At 41.3% G+C, this 24,967-nt stretch overlaps 1 protein-coding gene across 1 annotated transcript in view; it reads right to left on the bottom strand.

Moving 5' to 3' along the window:
* Positions 1 to 221: 221 nt before the first annotated feature.
* gna13b (guanine nucleotide binding protein (G protein), alpha 13b) overlaps positions 222 to 24,967 on the bottom strand; it is a 26,062-nt gene continuing 1,316 nt past the window's right edge. Inside the window, exons 2-5 of the mRNA XM_053442608.1 lie at positions 14,538 to 14,767; positions 9,908 to 9,958; positions 7,352 to 7,552; positions 222 to 6,503 (exon numbers count right to left, since the gene is read on the bottom strand). Of these exons, the coding sequence (XP_053298583.1) occupies positions 6,132 to 6,503; positions 7,352 to 7,552; positions 9,908 to 9,958; positions 14,538 to 14,767 (854 nt within the window). The 3' untranslated portion in view covers positions 222 to 6,131. The remainder of the gene's footprint in view (positions 6,504 to 7,351; positions 7,553 to 9,907; positions 9,959 to 14,537; positions 14,768 to 24,967) is intronic.

Raw genomic sequence — 24,967 nt, 5'->3', positions numbered from 1 at the left:
TATAAAACATATAACTTTGTAAAGTGCCTTGACATCATTTGTGTTGTGATTTGTCACTATACACATCATGGACACTAACAGGATAGAAATCAATCATTCACTGCAATTCATGCTCGACTGGGTAACTGCTGCATGTGTAACATGAAAAAGGAGCAAAGAAGCACAAAAGCCCAGATGTTGATATGATACCCCTGCAAAGCAAAAGATCAGCAGAGACAGGGTTTAAAAAAACAGCTGGATTTATTTAGGAGAGTAGAAGGGTAAGACAGTATAAGTTAGACTGTACATATCTGAAAATACCAAAACTAGGAAGGAGGTGGTTCTTGTGAGTTATTTAGTATGTGGACATCAGACTGCTTGTATGGCATAATAAAAAAACACTATATAAAACCATTGTCAAGGTAGAGTAGAGGCAGAGTTGGAAGAGGAGGCACAAAAACATCAGTATATTTGGCAGATCATATTTCTATAAAACACTACCATTAAGGGAATCGTCAGTCAGTGAGCTCATGATTAGTTGTAACACATCAATAGACCAGTGCTGTTGCATAGTTTGGACAATGTTGGTGACACAGGTTATTTACAACCTCGCTCAGTGGAAATATTTGATTGATCGTGTTCCAGTCCGAGCGCTGATGTCAGACACAGGCTGCAGTGAGGAAAACCAGTATCGCGGAAAAGGTTAAAAGGCAAAGTCAAAGGCAGTTTTAGAAAAATAAGACACTGCTCAGCGTGGAGCTTTTGGAGCAGAACTCTAACAAGGCCTCCGGGTTAAAGGCAGATCTTTAATGATCCCGGATTAGAAATAATGATTCCCACCAGAGCCCTCGGTGTGACAGCACAGCACTGAGGGCCAGCAAACCCAAAGCCGCTCCACCACAGGACCTATTGACAGATCTCAGGGTTAGGGTTAGGACATCCGTTAAGTTAATACAAGGTCTGAACATGCTCTATGTGGGAAGCTGGAAGGTACATGGTGAACAAGGAATTATGCTGCCCCCCATCACAAAGCCTGGACCACAATCCAACAGATAACACACAGTACAGCCCCTGAGCACAAAGGGGACAAACTGGTCCGTCATGTTGAGCTGAGGTTTCAGTTTTGATTAGGCTTTGGGGTCGGCCAGAGCCCGTCTGAGAAAAAGGCTGTCAGATTATAATCTGACTTTACACAGTGACTGGTCCACTGACTGGTGGAGCAGGTGGAGACAGCGGCTACACTTTTCTCTCCAGCTATTTAAATCCATTCTTCCTTCACATGACTGCTTCTATCATTTCTCATGTCAAAGAACCAAGGATGCATTGAAGGTGACTAGATGACAAAGACACTCAAAAGGCACAGTGATCTTGGAGGTTTAAAGACGTGTGGTGAACACGCTGCCTTCCGCAGTGGACATTCACAACACCACACATTGTACACGCTTGTTTGTTTAAAGCAGACCAATCCCGTCAAGGACCTATAACACAACAGCAGACAGTCGTTTACAGCACAGCCACCATTGATCTGTTTGCAAGAGAAAAAAGGGAAAGAGTTCTGAGATTCTGAATTTAATGTCAGAATTTGTCAAAACATTGAATGGACATTGAGCTTGTGTTAGTCTCTGTCCAAACTGAAATTAATTCTGTGCTTTCATCTAGGAGGCTTGTTTATTTATCACCAAATTCTTCTAATCCCAGAATAGTTTTTTCTTTTCTCCTCTGTAAAATCCAGATCCTTTTCTCAACCCATCAGATGGTGGGAGTCAATTAAAAAACGTAAGTGCTTTGGAAGGATGCGACTCCTCTTTCGTGCAGGCCACAGGTCAACTGATCGAATGTGGAGTCACGACATTATATTATTGGAAAACGAGACGCGCCAGAGGAGGAGAGACAGTGTAACATCATGTTCCACCCATCTGCACCTGTGGGACAGTTTACTGTCTGTGTATCAAAACCCAGTTTGTATCAAATACAGGCCTGTACACTGACACAGCCTCTGCTCTGCTGTGACTTTGTGTGTAAGTGTGTGTGTGTGTGTGTGTGTTCACGCATGTCTGTCTATAGTTATCAGGACCAATTTTGGTTCTATACCATCATTTTGAGGACATTTTTGACTATTGCCACTAATTCAAGACTTGGTTTTAAGTTTAGGGTTAGAATTAGGGTTAGTAATTTAGTTGTGATGCTTAGGGCTAGGGTAAGTAGCTAGGGAAGGCCAATTATGTCAATGAGTTACCCCACAACTATTGAGAGACATGCATGTGTGCGTGTGTGTGTCACTACAGGCTTTCTTCTGTCCTTACGACATGACACAGCGGTCTGAATCCAGACAATGAGGCCTCTGCTGGGTTTAAGCTTTATGCTGCCCGAGAAGCAGCAGACAGGAGACAGTGTGTTTGTGACACACACAAAGAAGCTGTGTCACCCTGTCGCAGACGGGCTGACGGAGGGAGAATCATGCTGACTGGCACTGCAAAGCTTGGAGAATTCACTGGACTTCCTCTGTTTAAGTTGGGAATATGCACGCACACCAGAAATCAGCCACGTGACTTGCTGCATGCTAGTACACATGCTGAGTGGCAGCATGTGTGCTAGCATGGAGCAAGTCACTGGGTTTTAGTTGTGCTGGGGACACTCAGCCAGCTACCTGGGAGACAGAGGTAAATGTGCTTTAAACAGAAGTAAATCTGAAGTGTGTGACCCAAAGATGATGTCATATTTTAAGACTAAATTACAAATTAGGCTACACTTCCTATTGGCTTCTATTAACGTGTACACAGTATAAAAATTTTAAAACACATTTCAACTGTGTAATCCATGAACTATTGATGGAAGACATGACAGCTCCCTTAAGCGCGGTGATAAACCTTGCTTCCAACATGATAGCAGATGGGACATGGATCAAACTAAGACAAAATAAAAGATGGTTTCTGTTATTTAAGGGAGTTCTTATCATACTATAGTCATGTTTCTGATAAGTTTGGTTTTAATTCATTATTTGATTCTATAAAAACTAGAAATACCGAACAGTGCAGTTACCATCTACACTATTTTTTTTCCAAAATTGTTTCAATATAACTGACGTTTGACCACCAATATATAATCATGTCATCCTTGAGTCCAGGTGAATGTTTGTAAAGATTTGAAAGCATTCCCTCCAGGCTTTGAGATATTGCATATAATGGGACGAATGGACAACCCTAAAACACGGTGCCTCTACGGCCTGTTGCCGGCGCACAGGCATAAAAACCAAATGACTTGTCAAAAAAACAAAAGGTAAAATACGCAGCTACACTGGTTGCTTGGGTCTTCAAAACACGAAATCCACTTTCCTTGAGTTAGTTACATAATTACAGAGCATTATGTACACTCCCCAATGGCCATGTTGAATTCATATATCAGAGTTAAACTCTTGATTTTGGTTAGAATTTGAAAAACAATCAAGGGCATGTAATTGACAGTAGCTGGGTCATAACCCAGCCACTAAAAAGACATGAATAAAGCCTTAAAGCATTTAAAATCTCATGTTGGTGCAGCTCAACAAACTGGTTAAACGAGTCAAACTCAAGCTGTTACGACCCTGTGCAAAATCAAACTGAGACAGAAGACTAAAGGGGGCCGAGACACTTCCAGTGTAGACACGGGGTAAGACACCATGAGCGACCACCTGCCAGAGGAGGCGGGAATGGCCGTGTCTGTGGGATCACAGGAGCATGTTACAGGAAAAACAGGGTCTTTTCAGTGATTAGCTGCCATTTCTAACTACAACTATCAAGACTACAAAATAGCGTCGAGCTGTGCTGGTTCATATGGAACGACGCTGTTCCAACACAAACACAGGACTGTGACCTTAATCAATAAAAGCATTTCTGTTGAAGGGGGAGACGCAACAGCTCATCCACAGGCCAACTTCACGACATTAGAGGCTTGTGTTACACCTTATTATAATCCATTAACTACTGCTGAAGTGTTAGCATGAACCAGTGGAACCAGTTACCTGGAGGTGTTCATTCTCTCGACATAACTGGAGAAGGCAGATTAATGGGGCTGTTTTGGTTTTGAATAAACACCATCCGTAAATCCGTAAAAGACATCTATGTAGAGGGGTTACATCAACTCTTCAGGTGAGAGTGAGGTTGGTCTGAGAGATGCATTACAGCGAATTAGACATTAGAAAATTAGCTAAGAGGACAATGTGAACTTTACATAACCTGTATAGTACAGTGAGAGTGGCCGGAAACATACAGGCTGGTTTTCCCCTTTTCTCTTTAGGTCAGGATGTGTGGAGGGGAAAGACAGACCGGATCAACAGGTATCTTCTGAGCCAGCAAAACAGAGGTCGAGCCGCCTCCTCACCTCTTGTATTATATGCTCAAGGTGGTAAGATAAAGTGGAGACATAAGAAATGCAGGCTTGGATTTGAGATTCCACAGAGCTGCAGAATAAATATGACCATTTTCAACCTCAATCAGATCCTACATCACCACCCATGGAGAAACCATTCACTAAATGGTCAAAGCAGCTCACCGCTCCAACATTCAAACTAAATTATGCTTTATAATTTTAAGCATAAATCGTTTACCCCAGAAAGGGAAAAAAATATTTTCAAATGAACGCACAGACGCAATGTAGCCCTGGTATTAGCACGAGATCTGTTCATGTTACGTGTATTGTGAATAGATTTATAAATGCTGCCAGTCTAACTTCCTAGATTCTCTAACCCAGGTTATGCTGGGTGATGCTCTAATTAGCAAATGGAAAATAAATCGATTAATGAAAGCTGATATCATCACACGTCTTGTTTTTTTCAGTTCACTAAATTAGATCAGGAGACAGAAGTCCCCACATTTGAAAACACTAATATGTTTCCATCTTTGGTTGAAAATTCTGAACAAATTATCAAAGAGAAATCAAAGGAATGCAGGTAGCAAAACGACTTATTAACAACAGATGTAAAAATAAATGTCTGTGGTCGTCCACGTACAGATCACAAGTTAATACCAGGAGGAGAGTGGGTCACCAGCGTCTTATAGTCCAGAACCTGATGGTAAAATGTGTTCCAGGTATAAGATGGCCACAGTTTTTTGGACCAGTCTTTTCTGCTGACATACAGTGAAAAGACCCTGTAGTAGTTGACTTGTGGAGGGGCAGAGCCAGGAGAGCTGTGGCTTGAAATCCCAGACAAGTGGTTCACAATGTGCCCTGAGAAAAACTTAAATATGATGCGCATGATGAACCCTATCTAGCCTGATGGCACGGTGGCTTATTTTACAAGTGGTCTAGTTGTGTTTGTTTGTGCTCTCTCAACTCCCGAACTGAGAGCACAGAGTCCACCAGCAGTCACCCATCCACAATGTGTAAACCCTAATAAAATATAAGTTAAAGGAAATGCATAGGTACATACAGTATATTCATAGACTAGAAACAGAAAGTAAATGATTAGAAAACTAGTACACTTCCTATCTGTGTGTGTGTGTGTGTGTGTGTGTGTGTGTGTGTGTGTGTGTGGGTGTGCGTGCGTGTTCTGTTCTTTCCTGTTCCACGGCTCTCAGAAGAAAACCCCACCCGCCCCGGTGATGTCATCATTGAGGTCTGGTGGAAAGCAGATGTAAACCCAGCAACAAAACAAAAGGACTGTTCTGCAAAAGGAAGGCGACATCTGGCAACAGAGCTGCTGACACCAGCGTCGCCCTCAGGTGGCTTTAACCGCTACTCAGCCACGCCAATTCCAAACAAGCCCCTCCCAATCCCCATCAACAGTGGTCAGAGCAGCAGTGAATAAAGGGACAGTGTAAGGATGTTAATCAGAGCAAAACATACAGGGAGGATACGACAAGGTGTCGGCAAGGTCCAAGGGGCAGAGGTCATTTACAGTGGTTTTAAGGGTCAAAGGGTGGTCGGAGCTCTGAGTCAGAAGCAGCCGTTATAAGTCACAGTGAACAAGCTCAGTAAGGAAGAGAGCAAGCGTGGGGGGTGGATGGGGGGAATGGCGGTAGTAGTGGTGCCTTTAATACACAGTCAAAGTTCAAAAGTGACACTGCCTGGTTAATTAACAGGCCGGCGGTGGGGGGAGGGTAAGGATAAAGGCACCTCGACTTCCACTCTTCATTTGCCTCCACCCCTCCCTCCCTCCCTCCTCCTGGTCAGTCCCCTCACTGCAGCATCAGCTGCTTGAGGTTGTCGTGGAGGATGGTGTCCTTGACGTCACGGAACACCAGACGGATATTCTCAGTGTTGATGGCCGTGGTGAAGTGGTGATAGAGCGGCTTCAGCAGCTGCTCACGGCGTTTTTTGCGAAAGCAGTCCACCAGGAAGCGCTGGACGTCTGCCAGGCTTGTGGGGTCGCCCGAGAACTCGTGGAAGTAGTCTTTGATGGACACCTGCTTCACCTTCTCCTCCAGCAGGTCTGTCTTGTTCAGGAACAGGATGATGGAGACATTGCTGAAAACTCTGTTGTTGACGATGGTCTCAAAAATGTTGAGGGACTCGCTCAGCCGGTTGGTCTGTCGGTCCTCCATCAGCACCTGGAGGTGTCAGAATGCAGACATGTCATGTATGCTGGGGTCAAAGGGGATGTGACAACAGTGACTGATATGAGCAACAGAATCCTTTGTCTGCACAAAGGAGACAAGTAAGTATTGGACAAAAATCAACGATGGCAAAGTCATTCAGAAACTGTATCTGCATTTACCACCAGAGGAAAAAGGTCAGAATGTAAGGTGTTTGGGCGTCGTTCCTACCCCCAAGAAAGTTTGTAAAACAACATAAATATTTGAATTTTTTGGGACTTATTAACCTATTTTTACTCTTATTAATACAGTGGAAACACAAACAGCGACACACAAAAGGGACTTTACAGCCCTTTTGCACTGCAGGGACTTAAGGAATGTGATGTAGCGTGTGGCCTTTGTTACAGGTTCTGCTTTGGTTTCCACTGTTCTCCGTCTGAGCTCATAGAGTTAAATTTCAACAACATGCACTAATGATAGGTTGAGCCGATGTAACAGCACATCATATCAAAGGGTCCTCACCTATTACCAGCACACGGCTGATGAACCTTCTATGCCAATTAACAGAACATCAAGGTTTGTGAAATAAAGTGGAAACGAGTTGAGGAACCTCATTTTCACAAGTTTAGCTTTTAGGTTATTGACATTCTGAACAAGAAAAGGGGCACAATTGGTTTTTGTAATGACTTCATTAAACTGATGACCTTTAATTTATGGGGCAATTGGGTCAAATGTGTATTTGAGTTTTTTTGTTGTAATTATGATGCCCTGCAGAACTTCAAGTCAGTGTCAATTCAACAACATTCAGTGATTTCAGTCATAGGTGTTCGTATGCCCTCAGCATCAGTATCCAACAGACTCACCTGATCATATTCTGAGGAGGAGACAAGGAAGAGGATGGAAGTGACAGAGTCAAAGCATTCAAACCAGCGACGCCTCTCAGAGCGTTGACCACCCACGTCCACCATCTTGAAGGGCACGTTCTTGATCTCAAAGTCGTACTCGTGGATGCCCTTGGTGGGTTTTCTGGCCAGGAGGATGTCCTGCTGGCTAGGGAGGTAGTCCTGCCAACACATCGTTACACACATTAGGTAGGTTTCTGCAGCTTGTCATGGTTCTTTATTTACGAGACAAACAACCTCTAACCACTTACACACAATAAGTGCGAATTAAGAGTTAGAGAAAGAAATGCTATTGTTGCCGTGCACACACTTTTCATGCTAGTGCTTGATTTGGAGACATCCCTGTTTAACACAGTGCATTCCTTCAAAACAGGCACACATACACAAATGAGGGGATGCCAGAGACTGTGTGTGCGTGTGTGTGTGGTTTTCCTCCCCTTTAATGACACAGCTTTGACAATTAAGCCAAGACAATGCAAAAACTAGGGACTCTTTGACTACATGAAACCAAATATGATGTAATATTATTCACAGTCATGTTTTGACTGTGTGTTCGTGTGTGTGTCAGTACGCTCCAAGATAGATCCACATTCCAACATTCCAGAGGTGGAGAGTCATTGTTGACAGGCCACGCCGACACACACACACACATACAAACACACAATGGAAATAAGATCCACTTTTTTTTTTTTTAAACACCTCCTGCACACAGGACTTCCAGTGCACTTGTTTGTTCACGCAGAAGAAAAGAACAACAACTACAGAAAGACTATGGGGCAGAAATCCAGCACTGATAAACTTAAGTGATGGCTGAGTCACATTCATCAACAGCCTTGTCTGATTACTTCATTTGAGCCTTTTTTAGACATGTACTCCAGAGTATATCTACACTATTCTGTCCTGACTCTCTCCAGAGTTTACCTATCACACATGAACAAAGCATCAGGAGACTCTCCCCTTAACAACTAACACTAAAACTCTTAAATCTCTCATCTTCCAACTTTGTCAGTGTTTCCCACGTGCACCTCTTTTTCATAGAGATATTTCTATTATTTTTCATTTTATTAATTAACATATTATAATCTTTTACGAATAATATGAACATTATATTAGAGATTTTTTTATTTCGATTATAGTGACCGAAATCAGTTATCGCCAACTCGTAATTTCAGCTAATTATATATTTACATTATTTAAATAATTCATTATTATTATTTATTTATATTATTTATTGTAGGGTTGACAACTTTTTCGTTAAGTGCTCAAATGTCAAAGAATAAGGACAAAATGTCAGCATTAACCACAAGCAATTTTGTGATGGTGGATGTTGGCTATGGCCAGAGATTACCAACAGTTCTCCTGCGGTTGCAGCCCCTAACTACCAGCAGCTTCAGCCATGATTCTATAACACACAACAAATAATGCACTTGCTGGGCTTGCATCTGGGAGACTTGCTGACTTTGGTTGATGCAAATCATCAAGGTGATTAAAGGTTACACTGTACAAATAACCTTTGGGGATTTTACCATGGTATCATTTCATCCCTGCATTCTATCAACAAATCATATTTTTTTTAATCTGATTTATCAACCATATCAAAATATAGCCCTGGCAGGAAGCACATATAATTTTGTCTTTTGTGAAGTTTAGCACAGGTATTATATCATAAATGATTATAAAGACAAATCAAAATTATTATTAACTTATGTCACTTGATCAGATCACAAAAAAATATTCTGTGGCTAACCTGGCTTCCTTTCACAACACAAGTTAATCCCCCTGGTCTCTTCTTGGACCGGGGCAGACGTTTCTTTTCAAATAGTTTTGGGCTGGTTGTTTGGTCTGACATTGTTTACACCAGCTTTGACAAAGGTTTTTTTTCAGTAATTGTGTAGCTGGACTCTAATTGCCTTCACATCAGGTCAAATAAAAAACGGATTTTCAGGCACTGTCCACTGATGTCATTATAACACGTGTGAGAAAGCAGTGAACCACATGTAGCTGTATATTCTCACATACTCTACATGACTGTGAAAGATTTACAGAAAACTAATTCTTAGAGTCAGTTATTAGTCAAGACACTGACTGACCAATTGGGCCTGGGTGGAGGAATCATACAGAGTGAAGGGGAACCGGTCACTTGGTTTCTGTTTGTCATTTTATAAGTCACATGACCACATCTCCATATGTTACCAAACAGCTTAACCTATAATTTCCTTTCTCGGCTGATGAAGCTGTCTGAGTCCAGCAGTCTGCTAGATGAAGGGAAATGTGTGTAATTGCTGTTCTGAGTATTTTTCAAGTGTGAGTATTCGCTGCTGTGCTGAGAATCAGATACATGGAGGAACAGTGAGTGTGAAGACACGACTGGGGACAGGAAGGCAGAAGTTTCACATCTCTTTTTAGCACACAAGCAACACACTTTTCAACAAACTGCCATCACACCCATCTGGCCCATCATCCTGCCTGCTGGTGGTCTGTGATTCGTGTAGCCTTTGCAGTGTGCGCCGAACTTACCGACTGTGCGAGCTTTTCCAAATTGTCCAGGAAATACTTGACGGACTCCCCCTGAGAAAAAGAGAAGATAGATAGTGACTTCACCATAAGAATTCTGAGTTGAATATGACACATGGCTTTAGCTCTCTTCCACACTGATTAATGTCACTTGTTATGTGATACTACCCCACCACCACAGCTGAGTGACAAACTCACTGGAGCTGCTAAAAATTTGTAGAGCTGATTCATAGTGTATGCAGCTGTACTCCAGGGAAGTTAAGTTACACTGAAGTCTGCATTTAAAGAGATCTGATCTAAAACATGAAGCTGCCTGCTCACATCTCAAAGGGAGACTTTGTTTGTTTGTATAATCCAAGTGTATGTGTGTGTGTGTCTGTGGTTGTGGGTGTGTGTGTGTGTGTGTGTGTGGGTGGGTGTGAGTGTGAGCAGGGTCTACGATAAGGCAATGGCACAAAAACACTACAGATGTTATGATTATTATGAAACTTTGACAGGCCGCCAGGGTCTGTTTGATGATTGTAAAACAATGCAATACGTTTTATTCTGCATCTGGTATCTTCACTTGACGCAGCATCTTCTATTTAGTTTTATCAAGGTTTTTATCAATTTAAGTCTTTAGACCACATGCTCATGTGTGAAATACATAACACAGGGTTCTCATGCTCTCATGAACTGAGCCCAAGTGGCAGGTAAAAGACAGAGGGTGGTGATGCCAAGATTATTCTGCCGGATGAGAACTACATTGCGGGAAAGCACAAAGCTAAAGCAGAAACTATACGATGGTAAAAGAAAGGTTGTTTGGAAGTCTTTCAGACATGCACTGATCTCCGCAGATACATATTTTCTCCGGAGAGGTGCATTTCTCCCCCCTCCGATGTGAGAACCTAGCAGGGGAACCTCCGCTAGACTCCCCGCTAGTGAGTGGGGGGGTTGATGATGCCTCTAACAAGGGACTGACGCAAAAAGAAAAGTAAACAAATATCTCTAGGTGAAAGAGCGGAGTCACGAGTAGAGTCACCGACTCTACTGTGGAAAAGACTATGTGCAGACCAGAATATCATTTGATCTGCGCAGGAGTATTACTTCCTGCCTCAGCCTGCTGTACCTGGCTGCTCCACCTCTCACCTGAATAATGCAGAGGATGTGATGCTGTTGTGAACGTATCAGAGATCCTCCTATTGCATTGTGCATGTGTGAAAGTCGGGCTACCAAGTCAACTCAGGTGTCAATTCTCAAGATTTGACCCGCATGCCATTTCTGAAAACTGCGTATGAAAAGAGGGTCAAAGAGTTCTGCACACATGTTATGGGTGCCTAGCGGTGCGGGCACATCTAGGGGCAATGCATTCCACTCATGTTATTATTCTGTGGCGTATATTATACTTATTCTTCTTCCATATTTTTGTCGCACATGCACAAGACCTATAATAAAAACGTACAATGGGAGTCAAGGTCTCTCGTCCAATAGAGTGAGAGTCCAAAAATGACTGTTTTTAAGCCATTTTCCTTCACTAAAACTTGCTCTCAAATCAAGTAAATTATTTCATGGCTTTCACCATCTTCACTGATAAACGATTTACAGAACCACCCCTACTGTATTTCTCTGTCTCTCACTGACATACAGTATGGTGATGCCCACAGTGACAGATGAGGAGAGGGGACCAACAATCACACCTGCTTCAGTGGCCTCTGGGTCAGAACCAGCAGTGTTTGATAAAGCCAACCATAAATAATGTTGAAATTTACAGGCCAGACTAAATACTATTGATACTATTCTTCTAGGTTTTTTCTCTCATAAAATAGTCTACTTGATCCACACCAGTCTGGTTTTATGAGAGTTTATCCCACTGAAACTGCACTGCTGCAACTACGGTCAGCTGAAGGGGACGTCTAGTCATCATATATCCTCCTGCTGGAACTGTCGGCAGACTGTGACCATGAGCACACTGGTGACCAGTTCTGTGACGTGACACCTTTATACTACAGCCAGCTTCCAGGGGGCAATCCAGATGTTGTTTCCTACTTTCGAAAGGGAACCTGTCGTCCATTTTGATATACAGTAACAGCTGTACAGCTGTGATGTATATCCGCAAAATCCTGATATGATACATTTATACCACTAAATATATAGTACTACTACTAATAGTACTGTCAAGAACTGATATCGGCAAGCCCCAATGTGGCAGATTGACAGCTGTGTTGGGAAGGAACCCATGGTGACATCAGTGCATTTCTCTTACAGACCATAACCATAGGCATCACAAATCAATAATGATAATATCTAAAACACCAGAGTATCATTAATCATTAATAATAGACTAACACACAATGAGCTAATTGGTCTTCCAATCTTCCCCACACAGATGCTTGGGAACCCAATGTCCCTGCAGGACAGTTTAAAATCATTTCCGTGGAAGCAAGACCATGTTAGACCACAACTTCAACTTGTGGAAAGCAGTTAGGGAGACATGGAGGAAGGAAGGGCGTGGGGAGGCAGAGGGACAGAGGGCAGACAGAGAAGCAGCCCTTCATTGGCTTGTCTGTGTCTGTCTGTCTGTGCTCAGCAGCTGCAGGTCTGCACGGTCAACTGTGAGGAAGAACCTTTATCTTTGACTGTCAATACACTACTGTAATCTAAAAGCTCCCTCAACCTACTCACAAGTAATCATTGAACTTCCCATATTCACACACAGAGAGGGTTCAAAATCAGTCTAATGGATGTTAACTTAAGCAACACAGGGCAAAGACTAAAGCAGCCACTAGATGAATCAGATGTTTTTGGTCTCAGGTTGGTCAGCTGATATGCAGTCCTTTCTCACCATTATTGGGACCCCTTAATTTTTTTGCAAAACCTGTACAATATCTTCAGAAAAAAATGGAAATGTACCAAATTTATATCATCAGGATCTTTTAATAGGAGGTCCAAAGTAATTTAACAAAGATCAGGGTTTCTTTCCCCAATAGCAGATTTCAGGACTCATTGCTGGCCATTTAAAACAGTCCATTTTTTCCTTTTCAAACATTCCTGCCTACTTTTGGATGTGTGCTTTGGCTCTTTGTCTTGCTGGAGGACCCATGATCTTCGACTCAAACCAAGTTTTCTTACACTGGGTAGAACATTTCGCTCTAAAATGTCTTGATAATTCAGGTCTTTGGATGTTTGACGTGGTATTTTTTCTACCACAAACCTTCGAAGACTTGGCAAACTTCTTAATAACATTAGGCACTGTTGAAACAGGGATACCAAGGACTTTGGAGATGGCCTTATACCCTTTGGAGGTCTTGTGTATGCTATTAATAACCCTTCTGATATCCTCAGACAGCTTCTTTGTCTTCACAATGTGACAAAGGAACAGGGAATAACAGGTGGCTTTTTAAAACACGGAAGTCATCATTCATTGGCTAATTTATGTCACATGGGCACAGACAATTTATCACAGGTGATTCTCATTTGTGATTTACCACAGGTGAGTCATAATGTGTTTCCATACTGATTTACAGCAAAGGGTGCCAATATCAGTGACACAGGAAACTTGAAGTTTTTCAATCCCCCCCCCCCCCCCCCCATTGTTTATTGTTTTGAATTGTTGTTTATCATTTGCTCTTTTTTATCAAACACGAATGCTCTATAGAAAAAAGTTGTTTCACTTGATTCATTTTTTTTCAGGAGATATTCCACATTATGTACTTAAACTTCTTGTGTGCCAATAATGGTGAGCAGGACTGTGACTCCAAGCAGTGAACACCATGTGACAGTTTACCTTGGGAAGGGAAGACAAAAGGCTGAAGCCCCCGGCTGTGTGGGAACACTTTCAATTGAGTGATGACAAGACAAAGGCAGTGTTCCAAACATGCAGTTAGAAACTGGCCTTCCTCAGTGGAACATTAAGCATGAAAACTCCCTGTATGAAGTCAGTACTCGCCTATTGATTGATGATGTAAAAATCCAATATATACTAGCTAACAAACGTCTTTTCTTTAGTAGCCGTAATGAAGCTGCTTTATCCGCTGTTTAAATGTTACATGTGATCAAAACACACACTTTCCACAGGAGCTAGGACAAAACACTCACCTCCCGATTATTGAGTATTGATTTATCATATATTGTGATTCTACAAGTTAAGCAATTCAAAATTACAAATTATGTCAATTTTAGATTACTACTTTAACACAAGGCCACATCTAATTTTTCTGCTCAGCAATTACATGGTGACTAACGCGTCCCTGGGAAATTGTGGACCTCAGGGAGAACTTAATCAGAATCAGAAATACTTGATTGCTACAGCTAGGAGAAGCTTCTCTCTGCTTCAGCTACAGTCTCTTTTTATAATATTCTTAAAGTAATAATAGTAGCTCAGTATAAATATTTAAGAAACAATTCAGGAATTACTGTGGTAATTACTAAAAACTCTGAAAGAATTCCAATACTTATGCGAGTTGATTTCGCCCCACCCATACTGTCCACAGCTTTAGGATGAGAGAATTCTTTAAAACGTATGTCTTTATTATCCGGCAGCGCATTCATTTGTCAACAAAGCTTTTCAAACGCACACATTTAATTACTGCCAAAGCTCCATAACCCCAAAAATGTTTCCTCACAATATGGACACTGAGTGACACTATTTACTCACCAGCTGGAACTCCCTGCGGCGGTCATATGCATTCTGGATGCCCTGGTCGGCCCACAGGGCGGCGATGGATGGCAAGAAGTGCTGAAAAATTTTGGCCTCCACCATGCCGTGACCGTGAGACATCGCTGACCGGGTGTCAAAGGCCATCATGGTGTCACCGTGCCTCCGGTTTGATGGGTTGCCCCATGCGATGTGTAGTTTCTCTCTAGCATCCACCAACACTCGGATACCTGAAGGGGGAGAGAAAAGATCATTAGGATTTTTCTCTTGTTCAAGATAATACATTACTGCCTACATTTCTTAAAACAGTGATCATATGGTGTGGATATGTGATTCATGTGGTAGATTTTTTTTTTAAACAATAACAACATGATCTGGAATCATAGGAACCCTGTGTTTACGAATATTCGCATGATTTTGTGGTATCTACTGGTGGACTGAGGATGAATATACCAGATATTTACACAATTCTAGCATTTGACCACCTTGACCAGTCGAGGCAGATGGCTTTCAACACTGAGGCTGATACTAGAGGTTTTTTCTCTGCAATGTCTTTAAGTGTTTACTGTGGGAACTTTGGGTTTTCTCTATAATATTTTCAGGTCTCCACCTTACAATGTAAAGTGCCTTAAGATAATGTGTGTTGGGATTTTGTGCTATACAAATAAACCTGAATTGAAATAGAAGCGTGCAGAAAAGCCAAATAGTATACATGCTTGCCAGAGGCTAAAGCGGCTTCTTACAGGAAGAGTCAGACTGTTTGTCTAGGTATCATGTGAAGAACTTGAATGTCACATAACAGTTCATGTCACATGGGGAATTTAAACAAACAATATATGAAAGTAATTTGTTGCCTATTTGTTTGTAAATTCATGAACAAATTAATGAATATAAAAAAAAAGAATCACAACACCATCAACAATGAAAGTCAACCTAATTTTAATGTATATGTAATTAAGAATTTTGGTGATCCTACATGTCAACAAAGAAAACGTAGAATCCAGAGTGATAAGAAAAGTGCTGGCCTTTCTAAAAACATAATTTTTCCTGAAAAAGAGTTGTTACAATCAGACTCCACTGGAACGTTTCATCTTTACCTCTATTACAAGCTGTGTTGAGCCACTATTGTCATATATTAAACAAAAAAATTAAAGATCCTTCACATTCCATGTTACAACTAAAGTGTGGCTCATTGGATCTTCCCCACCTGGTAAATGTCCATGACTGTAAAACTCCATTTCTCTAGTCTTTTAGTTATAGATATCAGGACTCTACTGATAACATCATCAGTTATTCTTTCAGACTTTTAAAAGCCCAGAGCCACGGGAGACATTGTACAAATGGCAGAGCAGTGTTTCCCAGGATGCAAAACTTTTTTGATGCAACTTTATGGGACTGTCCCTTTAGGCCTCAGAGATAGTCTTTAATTTTAATGCAAACAACTGAGGGTCCAAGCGACAAGTGAAGACTTTATTGGAGCCTCCAACTTGTGCTGTTCATGCAAAAATATCCAACAGTTTACATTTTCAAGTCTACTGAATGAGCAGTTGGTGCCTTGTAGCAAAGAAATGCACATGGATACATGTGCATTAAAAAACAAATTCTTATACTACAGGGTTGACCAAGACGGATCAGCTCTAGCGGAAATACCCTGTCAAGTAATATTCCCACTAGGGCTGCATGATATTTATTGAAAAGGTATCGTCAACGCGATACATGCGCAATATAAGTATAGCAAAAGTTGATCTTGAACTGCGATAAACAGTGTTCCATGTGCCATGCATTAACGCTCTGCACGTCAAAATATATGGACAATCAGATAGAGCCCTGCTACCCTAGATAATAAATGTTCTCCTCCCGACTACATTATGTGAACATTTCTAGGGATCACATTTATCCAGAGTGAAATTTATGACTATGAGCAGATGTTTATAAAAAATAATTGCTTGGCGGGCTGTGCTCTGTGTGGCTCGATGGGATTGGTGCAGTGCGTAGCGCGAATAATAGAGACACAGAGAGGAGCAATAAATAACTGACAGATCCTCTAAAAACTGTAAAACACAAATATTTCCACATTTATTTATTTATTTCCACATTTATTTATTTCTACATTTAAGTGTCCCTATGTAAATGAGGTAGGAGGTCCCAACCTCAGTCTCGAGCAGGATTGATCAACTGAGCTACACACAAACGCACACACAGGCCCCGGGGCTCCGCCCCCCACATCGCCACACACTCGCTCGGAGACACAAGCAGTGACTGAGATCTGAGCTCGTCACCGTGAAGCAGCCGCTCAGTGACTTTGTAGAACAGTGGAAACAGTGAAAACACAGAGCTTCGCTGGTCACATCTGCTCAGAGATCAGCGGCTTCATGATCAAATCAGAAGCTGCAGGTGGTTCGTACCGAGCTGGAGTTTCTGTTTCCTCCTCCTCCTCCTCTCGGCTCGCTCATTGTGCTCAGTAGAACACAAGACGTGGCGCTCACAGTCAGAACTACTGACACCTAAATCATCCCAATAAAAAATAACCTTAACTAACCCTCTGAACTTGAACTAGTTCATTTTAAGTGTGAACTGGCTTGACGCTGCAAACAGCTTCTGGACACGAGTCATCATTGAGAGGCAGAAGTAGAAGGGCTGGATCATTACACTGTGACCAATCCTGCATGAGACTGCGCTTAAGCCTGAAACATGCTTCTGCGACTGCATCTGCGTCTGCGTCTTTTCACGCCGCTGTGGCGCAAGACTCGTTGTCATTCATGCTTCCCCAACCGTTGCGCGTCTTACAAAGCAATTCCGCGCCAGAACACTAGGCGGAGTAATGCTTTTTGTCGAAGACGACCTGAGAGACGCCTTCTTTCTTCTTCGTTGATTGTTTATTTACATAGCTACTGCGGCTCCTTGTAGCCATTTTCAGGCGGACAAATACGCCAGTCAGTGACGGGTTATACAAGTGGACATACTTTCGGATCTCTTCTGCCAAACGCTCTTCTATTTGGTCCATATTCATTCTTCTAAATCTCCCGTTGTTTCTGCCTGTATTATGGGGCATGAAACCGGAAATGCAGCTCCAGAAGGGATGTAGAGCAGACCAATCACAGCCTTGCGGGCTGAGTGAGCTTGCGGAGCTTTGCCGTAAATTTTAGAAAAGTGGGGCGACGCCCGTCAGCACGTAAGAAGGGATACATAAGCACGTAAGGGACCCGGAGGGGCTCTTGCGCTTACGGGCCCGTGAAAACGCGGAAGCATGTTTCAGGCTTTAGGCCCAGCTTTCTAATTAGCATACGGACACAGAAATGTGGAAATAAATAAATGTGGAAGTATATATAAAACATTTATTTATTTCCACATTTCTGTATTTATTTATTTCGTTTTTTATTTATTCATTTATTTCTGTATTATTTATACATTTATTTATTTATTTATACTTAAATCCCCAATTGGTGGGATTCAACCCCTGAACTCCATGGACAAGGTGTGAACATTTCACACTTGTCCCTGCAGTAAAGTGGTTGAATGCCCTCCAAATTGTTTTAAGAATTTGTTTAACAAAAGAGATCGCATTTGCCTCCCCCCCAAAAGACACACCTCAAGTTCGTATCGATCTTCTAAATGAAACCAAAAAATGCAACAACCTGCAAATCTAAGTGCTAAGGCCTTACTCTCTTGCTTCAATCATGGTGAAAATAAACAGATGTATATGTAAAATGCATACAAATCTGTTATGCATGCCATCAACCTGAAACAACATCGAATTGATCAATCTTTAAAATAACATATGGATAGAACGGTTTAAAAAAAATAACATTCATTCATTGATAGTTTTTTTATCACATATATTTCAGATGATTTATTTTCTTTTAGATGCTTTATTTCTTCAAGAATTTTATTTACCAGAATAACTTTATCAACTTTAACACAGGGTTAAGATGAATCATGTAAATCTTAGTAGGCTTTACCAAAGTTTGTGATTACAGTTTGAATATTTGTATTCAAACACATAAGAAGATGCAGGCCAATTATCAAGTCCAATTGTCAGCTTTTTAAGGATAATTTTCATACAGACATGAGGCCTGTATCAGTATAAGCTGGTGTATTTGTCTCCCCATTTCACCAGTTATGTTCATGTGTATCTGCGTATGTGAATGAGTAAAACACGTCAATACAGACGTCAGTGAGTAAGAATCAATTCTCAGCTATAAATAGAGTGCAGTTCCCCACATTGTGTGACTGACTGTTTACTCGTGTCATTGGTCTATTGAATTGCAAGCAAGAACATAACTGGCAAGCTAAGAGTAGGGAAGGGGAAGACTAAGTTTATTCTCCTTTGTGTTGGTAGTAGGGCTGTGAACATACCTGGTATTAGCATCTGTCCAGTTCCAATCATAAGACAGCATTAAGTTTGTCTGTAAAGTTGTCCTGAATTTGTCTCCTGTGACCACTTACGATCAGATTGAACTCTCCTACTCTATATACAAACATATGTCATATCCAGTTTATCAGGTCTGAGTTGAGAGAGAGAGAGAGAGAGAGAGAGAGAGAGAGAGAGAGAGAGAGAGAGAGAGAGAGAGAGAGAGAGAGAGAGCTGCACACCTTAACTTAGAGCTGACCACTTGTGATCAGACCACTCAGAACAGATGATAACACCAGGTCTGAATGGCAATGAAATATGTGCATTTGTGATGGATGACACAGTAATGTGGACTGTAGATGGTCTGTCCCTGAAATGTCTCTGGATTAAATGATAAATTGAGAAGCAGCCTTGAATCTCCTCATTTTACATTTTACTCAGCTGGTCTGGGTTGTTTCTTCCTCTATGCTTTTTACAGCGTCTGTGCTAATTGTTGGAAAGATTGGCTACAGTAAGTTTGAACTAGGGATGGGCATAATTAATCGACAATCGATAATTGATCATTAAGAATTTCGTCGATGACATTATTTTTTCATCGATAAAACTATTGCATGTTCGCTATGTGGCAGGAGGTCGGAATATCCGAGTTGCCCTGAACACAGCACAGCGAGGATTGTAGCAGCTGGAGGAAGCAGTCATTATCTGTTGATATTGTTGACACAAACAAATCAGCATATGGGCATGGGGAAGCACAGAAATAGGCTGGGTTCATAATGAAACTGTAGTGGGTCAGACAGCTGAGTAGGTGGCCCAGGACTGAGTTGCAGTCAGAGAGCAAAAATAATTTGGCCATATGCGTCCGATACCCTCTCTGGATGTGATCCAAGTGATCAGATCTCAGGACACTTCAGTGTGTTCAAACATGAATTTGAGCTGACCACTTGTGACCAGATCCCACAAGACAGATGTTAATACCAGGCCTGTGACGTGCAGTCTAATCGGTCAGCCAGCAGCAGTGCGTCTGTTCCTGGACACAGACACCTGTTGCTTCTACCATTCAGTGTCAGTGAATTATCAACGTACTACAGCATCGATAATAATCATTAACAGATCAGTGGTGAAAACTTTCAGCTGCAGTTTAACAAATGTTCAGCTTCATAACATTAGCTGTAATTAATCAAACTTAGCTAGTGTCAGTTTGTATGTCTCTGCATGTCACTGTGGAACTCGTCACATCATTGTCAGGAATGACATGACCTTTAATATATATGCATCATAAATGGAATTTCAGTGTTTCACCTTGGAGGGGTTTTTTTTGCAGTGGGTTCAGCTAGTCTGCCTCTCCTGGCGTGCATGCACCGGGTACAATCAATCACACTGATCTTTATAATAACAATGTGAATTCATATTTTTGTGTTCCTTGATAAGTTGGGTAACGCTTCTTCTGCAACAATGAAGTTAAAGGGCACACTGAGTTATAATCACATTATAAACATGTGTGATAATCTGTGAGAAGAACTTTCCGCTCTCTGACAATCACGTTTATTTAGATATTAATCGATGGTGTCGGATTATGAATCGGGATCTTTACGGCCACTTTAATCATGATGTTCTGCCTGCGCATCTCGTGTGTGACAGGTGAACTGTGCGACTTTTTAAATGTGTTTATGGATAATTTGTGCCTCATAAATTATAGCGATAATCAAACAAACTTAAAAGTAATGCCTGTAGGACAATACAGATCCCAAAAACTTCTGATCAGTATTAATTGTTAAATTGCAATGTGAGTGAAGGCCAGTGGGCGAGAAGGGACATTCCGTCAGGATACTCGGGCATAGAAAAAGACAACAGGCCTAATGTGTGTCCGTCCTCATCCTAAAGCAGTGAGAGCAACAATTTTGCAGCAGCGAGCTGCTGCCACAGAGGGCTGGCTGTCTTCAGGACTGTGTATGTTGAGCTGCTAGCTCCTGTCAACTCTGCCACACTGGTGCTATGTACATTCACTAATTCAAAATTTCCACCCATAGCGTCCTGTTTTTACTAGACATGTGTAAATATGAGGAATGCTGGCATTTCCTTATATTTAAACAGTGCGGGTATTTTAACTGTAAAGTTGTTGAAAATGCAAAAGCAATGTTGTGAACAAAGCAGGTCCTTGTTATTCAAAACAATAAGAGCACACAGAAATCGACAGACCCGCTCTACATCCTGTACAAGAGACCAGGGATTACAAACAGAAAATATTATTTTCTCATCAAGATCTAATTGAGATTTATTCATTTCTGTCACTAACAGTGAATTGATAGTATCAATAAGGTACCAAACAGACAAATTATCATATGTTGGAAATGATAAAACCCCTATTAACAAAGCTCAGTGAACAGTGTCAGTTTTTCATTTTTAGTCCATCATCCCTCACCGATAAAAATGACAACAGCATCTTATTTTAGTTGTCATCAATAAAAACAGGTCGAGAAATGTTCAGTAGGACAACCTTCACTGGGAGAGGCCAGACAGGAGCCTCTCAAGAGTGGCAGACAAAGGACTGTCACACAGTGAGAAAGATCACTCTCTGGTCTGGCCAAACCAGAACCAAAGGATCCTCTGGTCATGTATTGAGGACATAGACATGACGCTTGGAAATTGGTTGTGCTTCGGAAAGGGTCTCTGTCTCCACACATGATCTCTGGCGCTCCAACTGAGTGAACAGCAGGTTTTCCGTCACCTTTTCATGGAGTTCCTTCTCTCCTGGATCTCAACTCAGAGCTCTGCAGGCAGCTCCATGGACCTCATGGTTCCGTTTGTGCTCTGACTGACACCATCAGATCAAAATCATGGGAATTGATTCTGTTACGAATCGCAATTCTTGTGAATGACGATTTTTAAATTTTAATTGTATTTTAAGGTATGATTCAACTGTTTTCCATGGTCCAGTATTTTTTTTTTTAAATAACCAAAAGAAATCGCAAGAAATCGTAATATCGAATCGCAATACCCACAGAATCTCAATACCTATCCTATCACCACGTAAGTATCGTGATTGTATCGTATTGCTAAAGTTAGCCCTCAAAAGGGAAACTTAAATGTAGTTGAAAACAATACTAGGCAAGCCTAGCTCAGCTGGACCCTGGATGCAGCTATTGGGAACATTGTCTGCCAGAAACATAAACCTATGACTTTTTGTTGTTTTTGAACGTCTTTGTCATTACCCACCATGTTCATTTTAATACTAAGTTTATTTGTATACAGAAGGCTAACTTTTTACAGCAGTGAGAGTAGGATGTATGTATGTATGTCCACACAAAAGTACATCGTCACCTCGATTACTCTCGGCTGTTGGGGTCCATCAAAAAAGGGAATACATTTATTTTATTCAACATTCATGTCTTTTGCTGTTTAATGAAAGAATCCATTACAGTTCTACTCACAAATGGATAAGTCAAAAATGACATTTTTTTTATTTGTATTAGAAATGTTTGCATGCATCTCTGCTTATGACAAAACAAAACGTTTATATTTATGTGTCTGTATATGACAAGGTTAAATACAGTTAGTATAAATAACCCCAAAAAGTCCAGTTTATTCCCGTTAATACGCAAGGAAATTTTCCAAATTAGAATATTACCGAAATTTTGCAACCCTGGTCAGACCATGTAAACCCCCCACCCCACACACACTTTGACTGATGTAACTTTTATCCTGAAATGACACCGAAACGAGTGGTTTCCTTTTTGCTTTAACCACGTCAAGCATCAGTTACTTCCCCCTGACTGACGCTGAGCAAGCCTTTCCAGCCGGACTCATCTTCCCTGTTCGAACTTATCCACAGTTCACATGTACCCCCCCTCCGCTCCAGGCTTCACTGTCAGCGAGTGAGTGTGGTGACGACATTTCTAACGCACCGAAACAAAAAAGAAAGAAGAAGAGAACAAAAAAAAAGAGAATAGAAATATCTCAGAATAAAAAGCATTGCGACACACATAGAAGACACTGATTAAGTTTGTGGTGACAAGAGCTGACGCTTGAGTTGAAGTGCTGTAAACAAAAACATTTGACCGGACTGATGTGTTACCTCCTGCTTCTGCCTGCTGCGCCACCCCTCGCCAGAACACTTTGGAGATTCCCGCTTTTTTGTTAACATGTCTGAGCGGAGAACCTCCTGCTGCGTGGTGCATGTGAAAGGCAACATCAAGAGAAAGTCTGTGACCAATTCTCCGGACACCCTCCAGAGGTCATGTCTGAAAAATACTTAACTTGATAGGATTCTGTCGCTGATGGGTCATTGGCTCATGATTTCGGTTCAAAGAGTTGAGTGATCCAGACTCGATATCTCCAGCAACATTTTAAAACTCAGCCGGACTGCAAGCCCTATTTAAGAATCAACGGCCAATTTTGCAACGCCATAATGAAGTAGTGATGATGAAAACCTGATTTGTTGTCACTTCCATAATATAATACACATATAAAAACAGAGACACATACTAAAGACAGGAAAAAAAATTAAGATATAGAAATGTGCTGCTGCTCTAATAAGTGCGAAGACAATAACATTAGTGCAATGATAACTTATTTCTTGTGAACTGAAGAAATTAAAAGTGCTGGTACAAAAAGTGCTTAACAGCAAAACATGCCTACTGCCCAGTTACGCTACAGTACAGTGGACCTTCAGAGATGTTCTCTCACGCCAAACTCCAGGTTTTTTCTAGGTGACTTGTAAATAGCTCCTCTGATCATCTGTGAGCTTAAAACTTCAAAATGTCCAAGCAGTTGAAAGAAACACCATATAAACCATGAGACTATTCATAAAAACCAGAGGCTTCACAGGTTACCTCTCCTGCATGGCTACTGACAGTAAACTGAATTATAGCGGGGAGGAAGTGGTGCCAGTGCTTGGTTAAAACTAGGGATGGGCATTCGATTAAATTGTCTTAATCGATCGTCGGGAGAATCAACGATCGATTTTCGATTAATCATTAATATTTTTATATTCACTATTTATAGACTATATTAAAATGCAGTGAATAAAGAAAAAACACAGCGTGTTTCCTCATTGAGATCTTTATTACATGATGAACAACTCTTGCGGCAGTTAAATGGGATCCGTTCAATGGTTACACTTGAAAATATGCGCTGCTGTACTCTTACGCCGGGGTTCACACCGGTCGCGGAAGTGCCGCGCCGCTAATCCCTAGCGCGCCGGCGCTTGGCTGTTCACACCGGATGCTGAAGCGCCGCGCCACTAATATCACATACTTTTGCTGTTATCAGCCTAAAGTAAAACCGGCATTTAATCATTTTTTTCAAGCATATACTTACTTGTTGCTCCAACATTAACTGCAACAGTGTCCCAACATTTTTGTCTCATATGTGCTGAGGATCATACAACTCACTGTACTTCTCCTCTTCAATTATTAATTCCGCAGTTTGCTCCGTTCAATGTCGGGTGTTGAGGGTAAATTACGTATTCTCCACTCAAGAAAAATAAATAAGCTATGATGTTTGTTATGTTGCAAGAAGGATAGGTCCATGTTGTTGATCATACAAGCGGTGGGAGACAAAGCCCATGCCAAAAGAAAAAAACAACACAACATTTGTCATTTTCTGACATACCTCAACAAACTAACGAGGCAAAACCGTCTTGGACAGGCTGCACAATCAGATTTAACAGTACTAGAATAACCCAATTAAACTAACCTAAATCCTTTTCTAGATTTACTTGTATATTATTTGGTATCTGTCATTGACCTCAGTAGCTCAGTGTCCCTGTATCAAAGCCTTCGCAATGACTGTCTATATTGAAAACCAACATTCCAAAGTTAACCTGATTAAAGCTATAGTGTGAATAGCGCACTGCCCTGTGAAGAGCATTTTCTGATTTCCTTAACCAGAATAGGGTCACACTTGGACTACGCAATAATCATATTACGATATGTGGAGAAATCCGACTATGCACCTACAATGGTTTATGGTAGCATCGTTCGTCAAACTGTTACAGGTTAAAACGGGCGGAATGACAGGTCTGAATGGTGTAGTGGACATATTGGTTTGAGTCATAAACTGATTATGCACGTGACATATA

This window comes from Pleuronectes platessa, chromosome 16 (genome assembly GCF_947347685.1).
Source record: "Pleuronectes platessa chromosome 16, fPlePla1.1, whole genome shotgun sequence".
Lineage (NCBI taxonomy): Eukaryota > Metazoa > Chordata > Actinopteri > Pleuronectiformes > Pleuronectidae > Pleuronectes > Pleuronectes platessa.
Note: the sequence above shows the minus strand (reverse complement) of the source record. Positions and strands in the feature narration are given on the sequence as shown.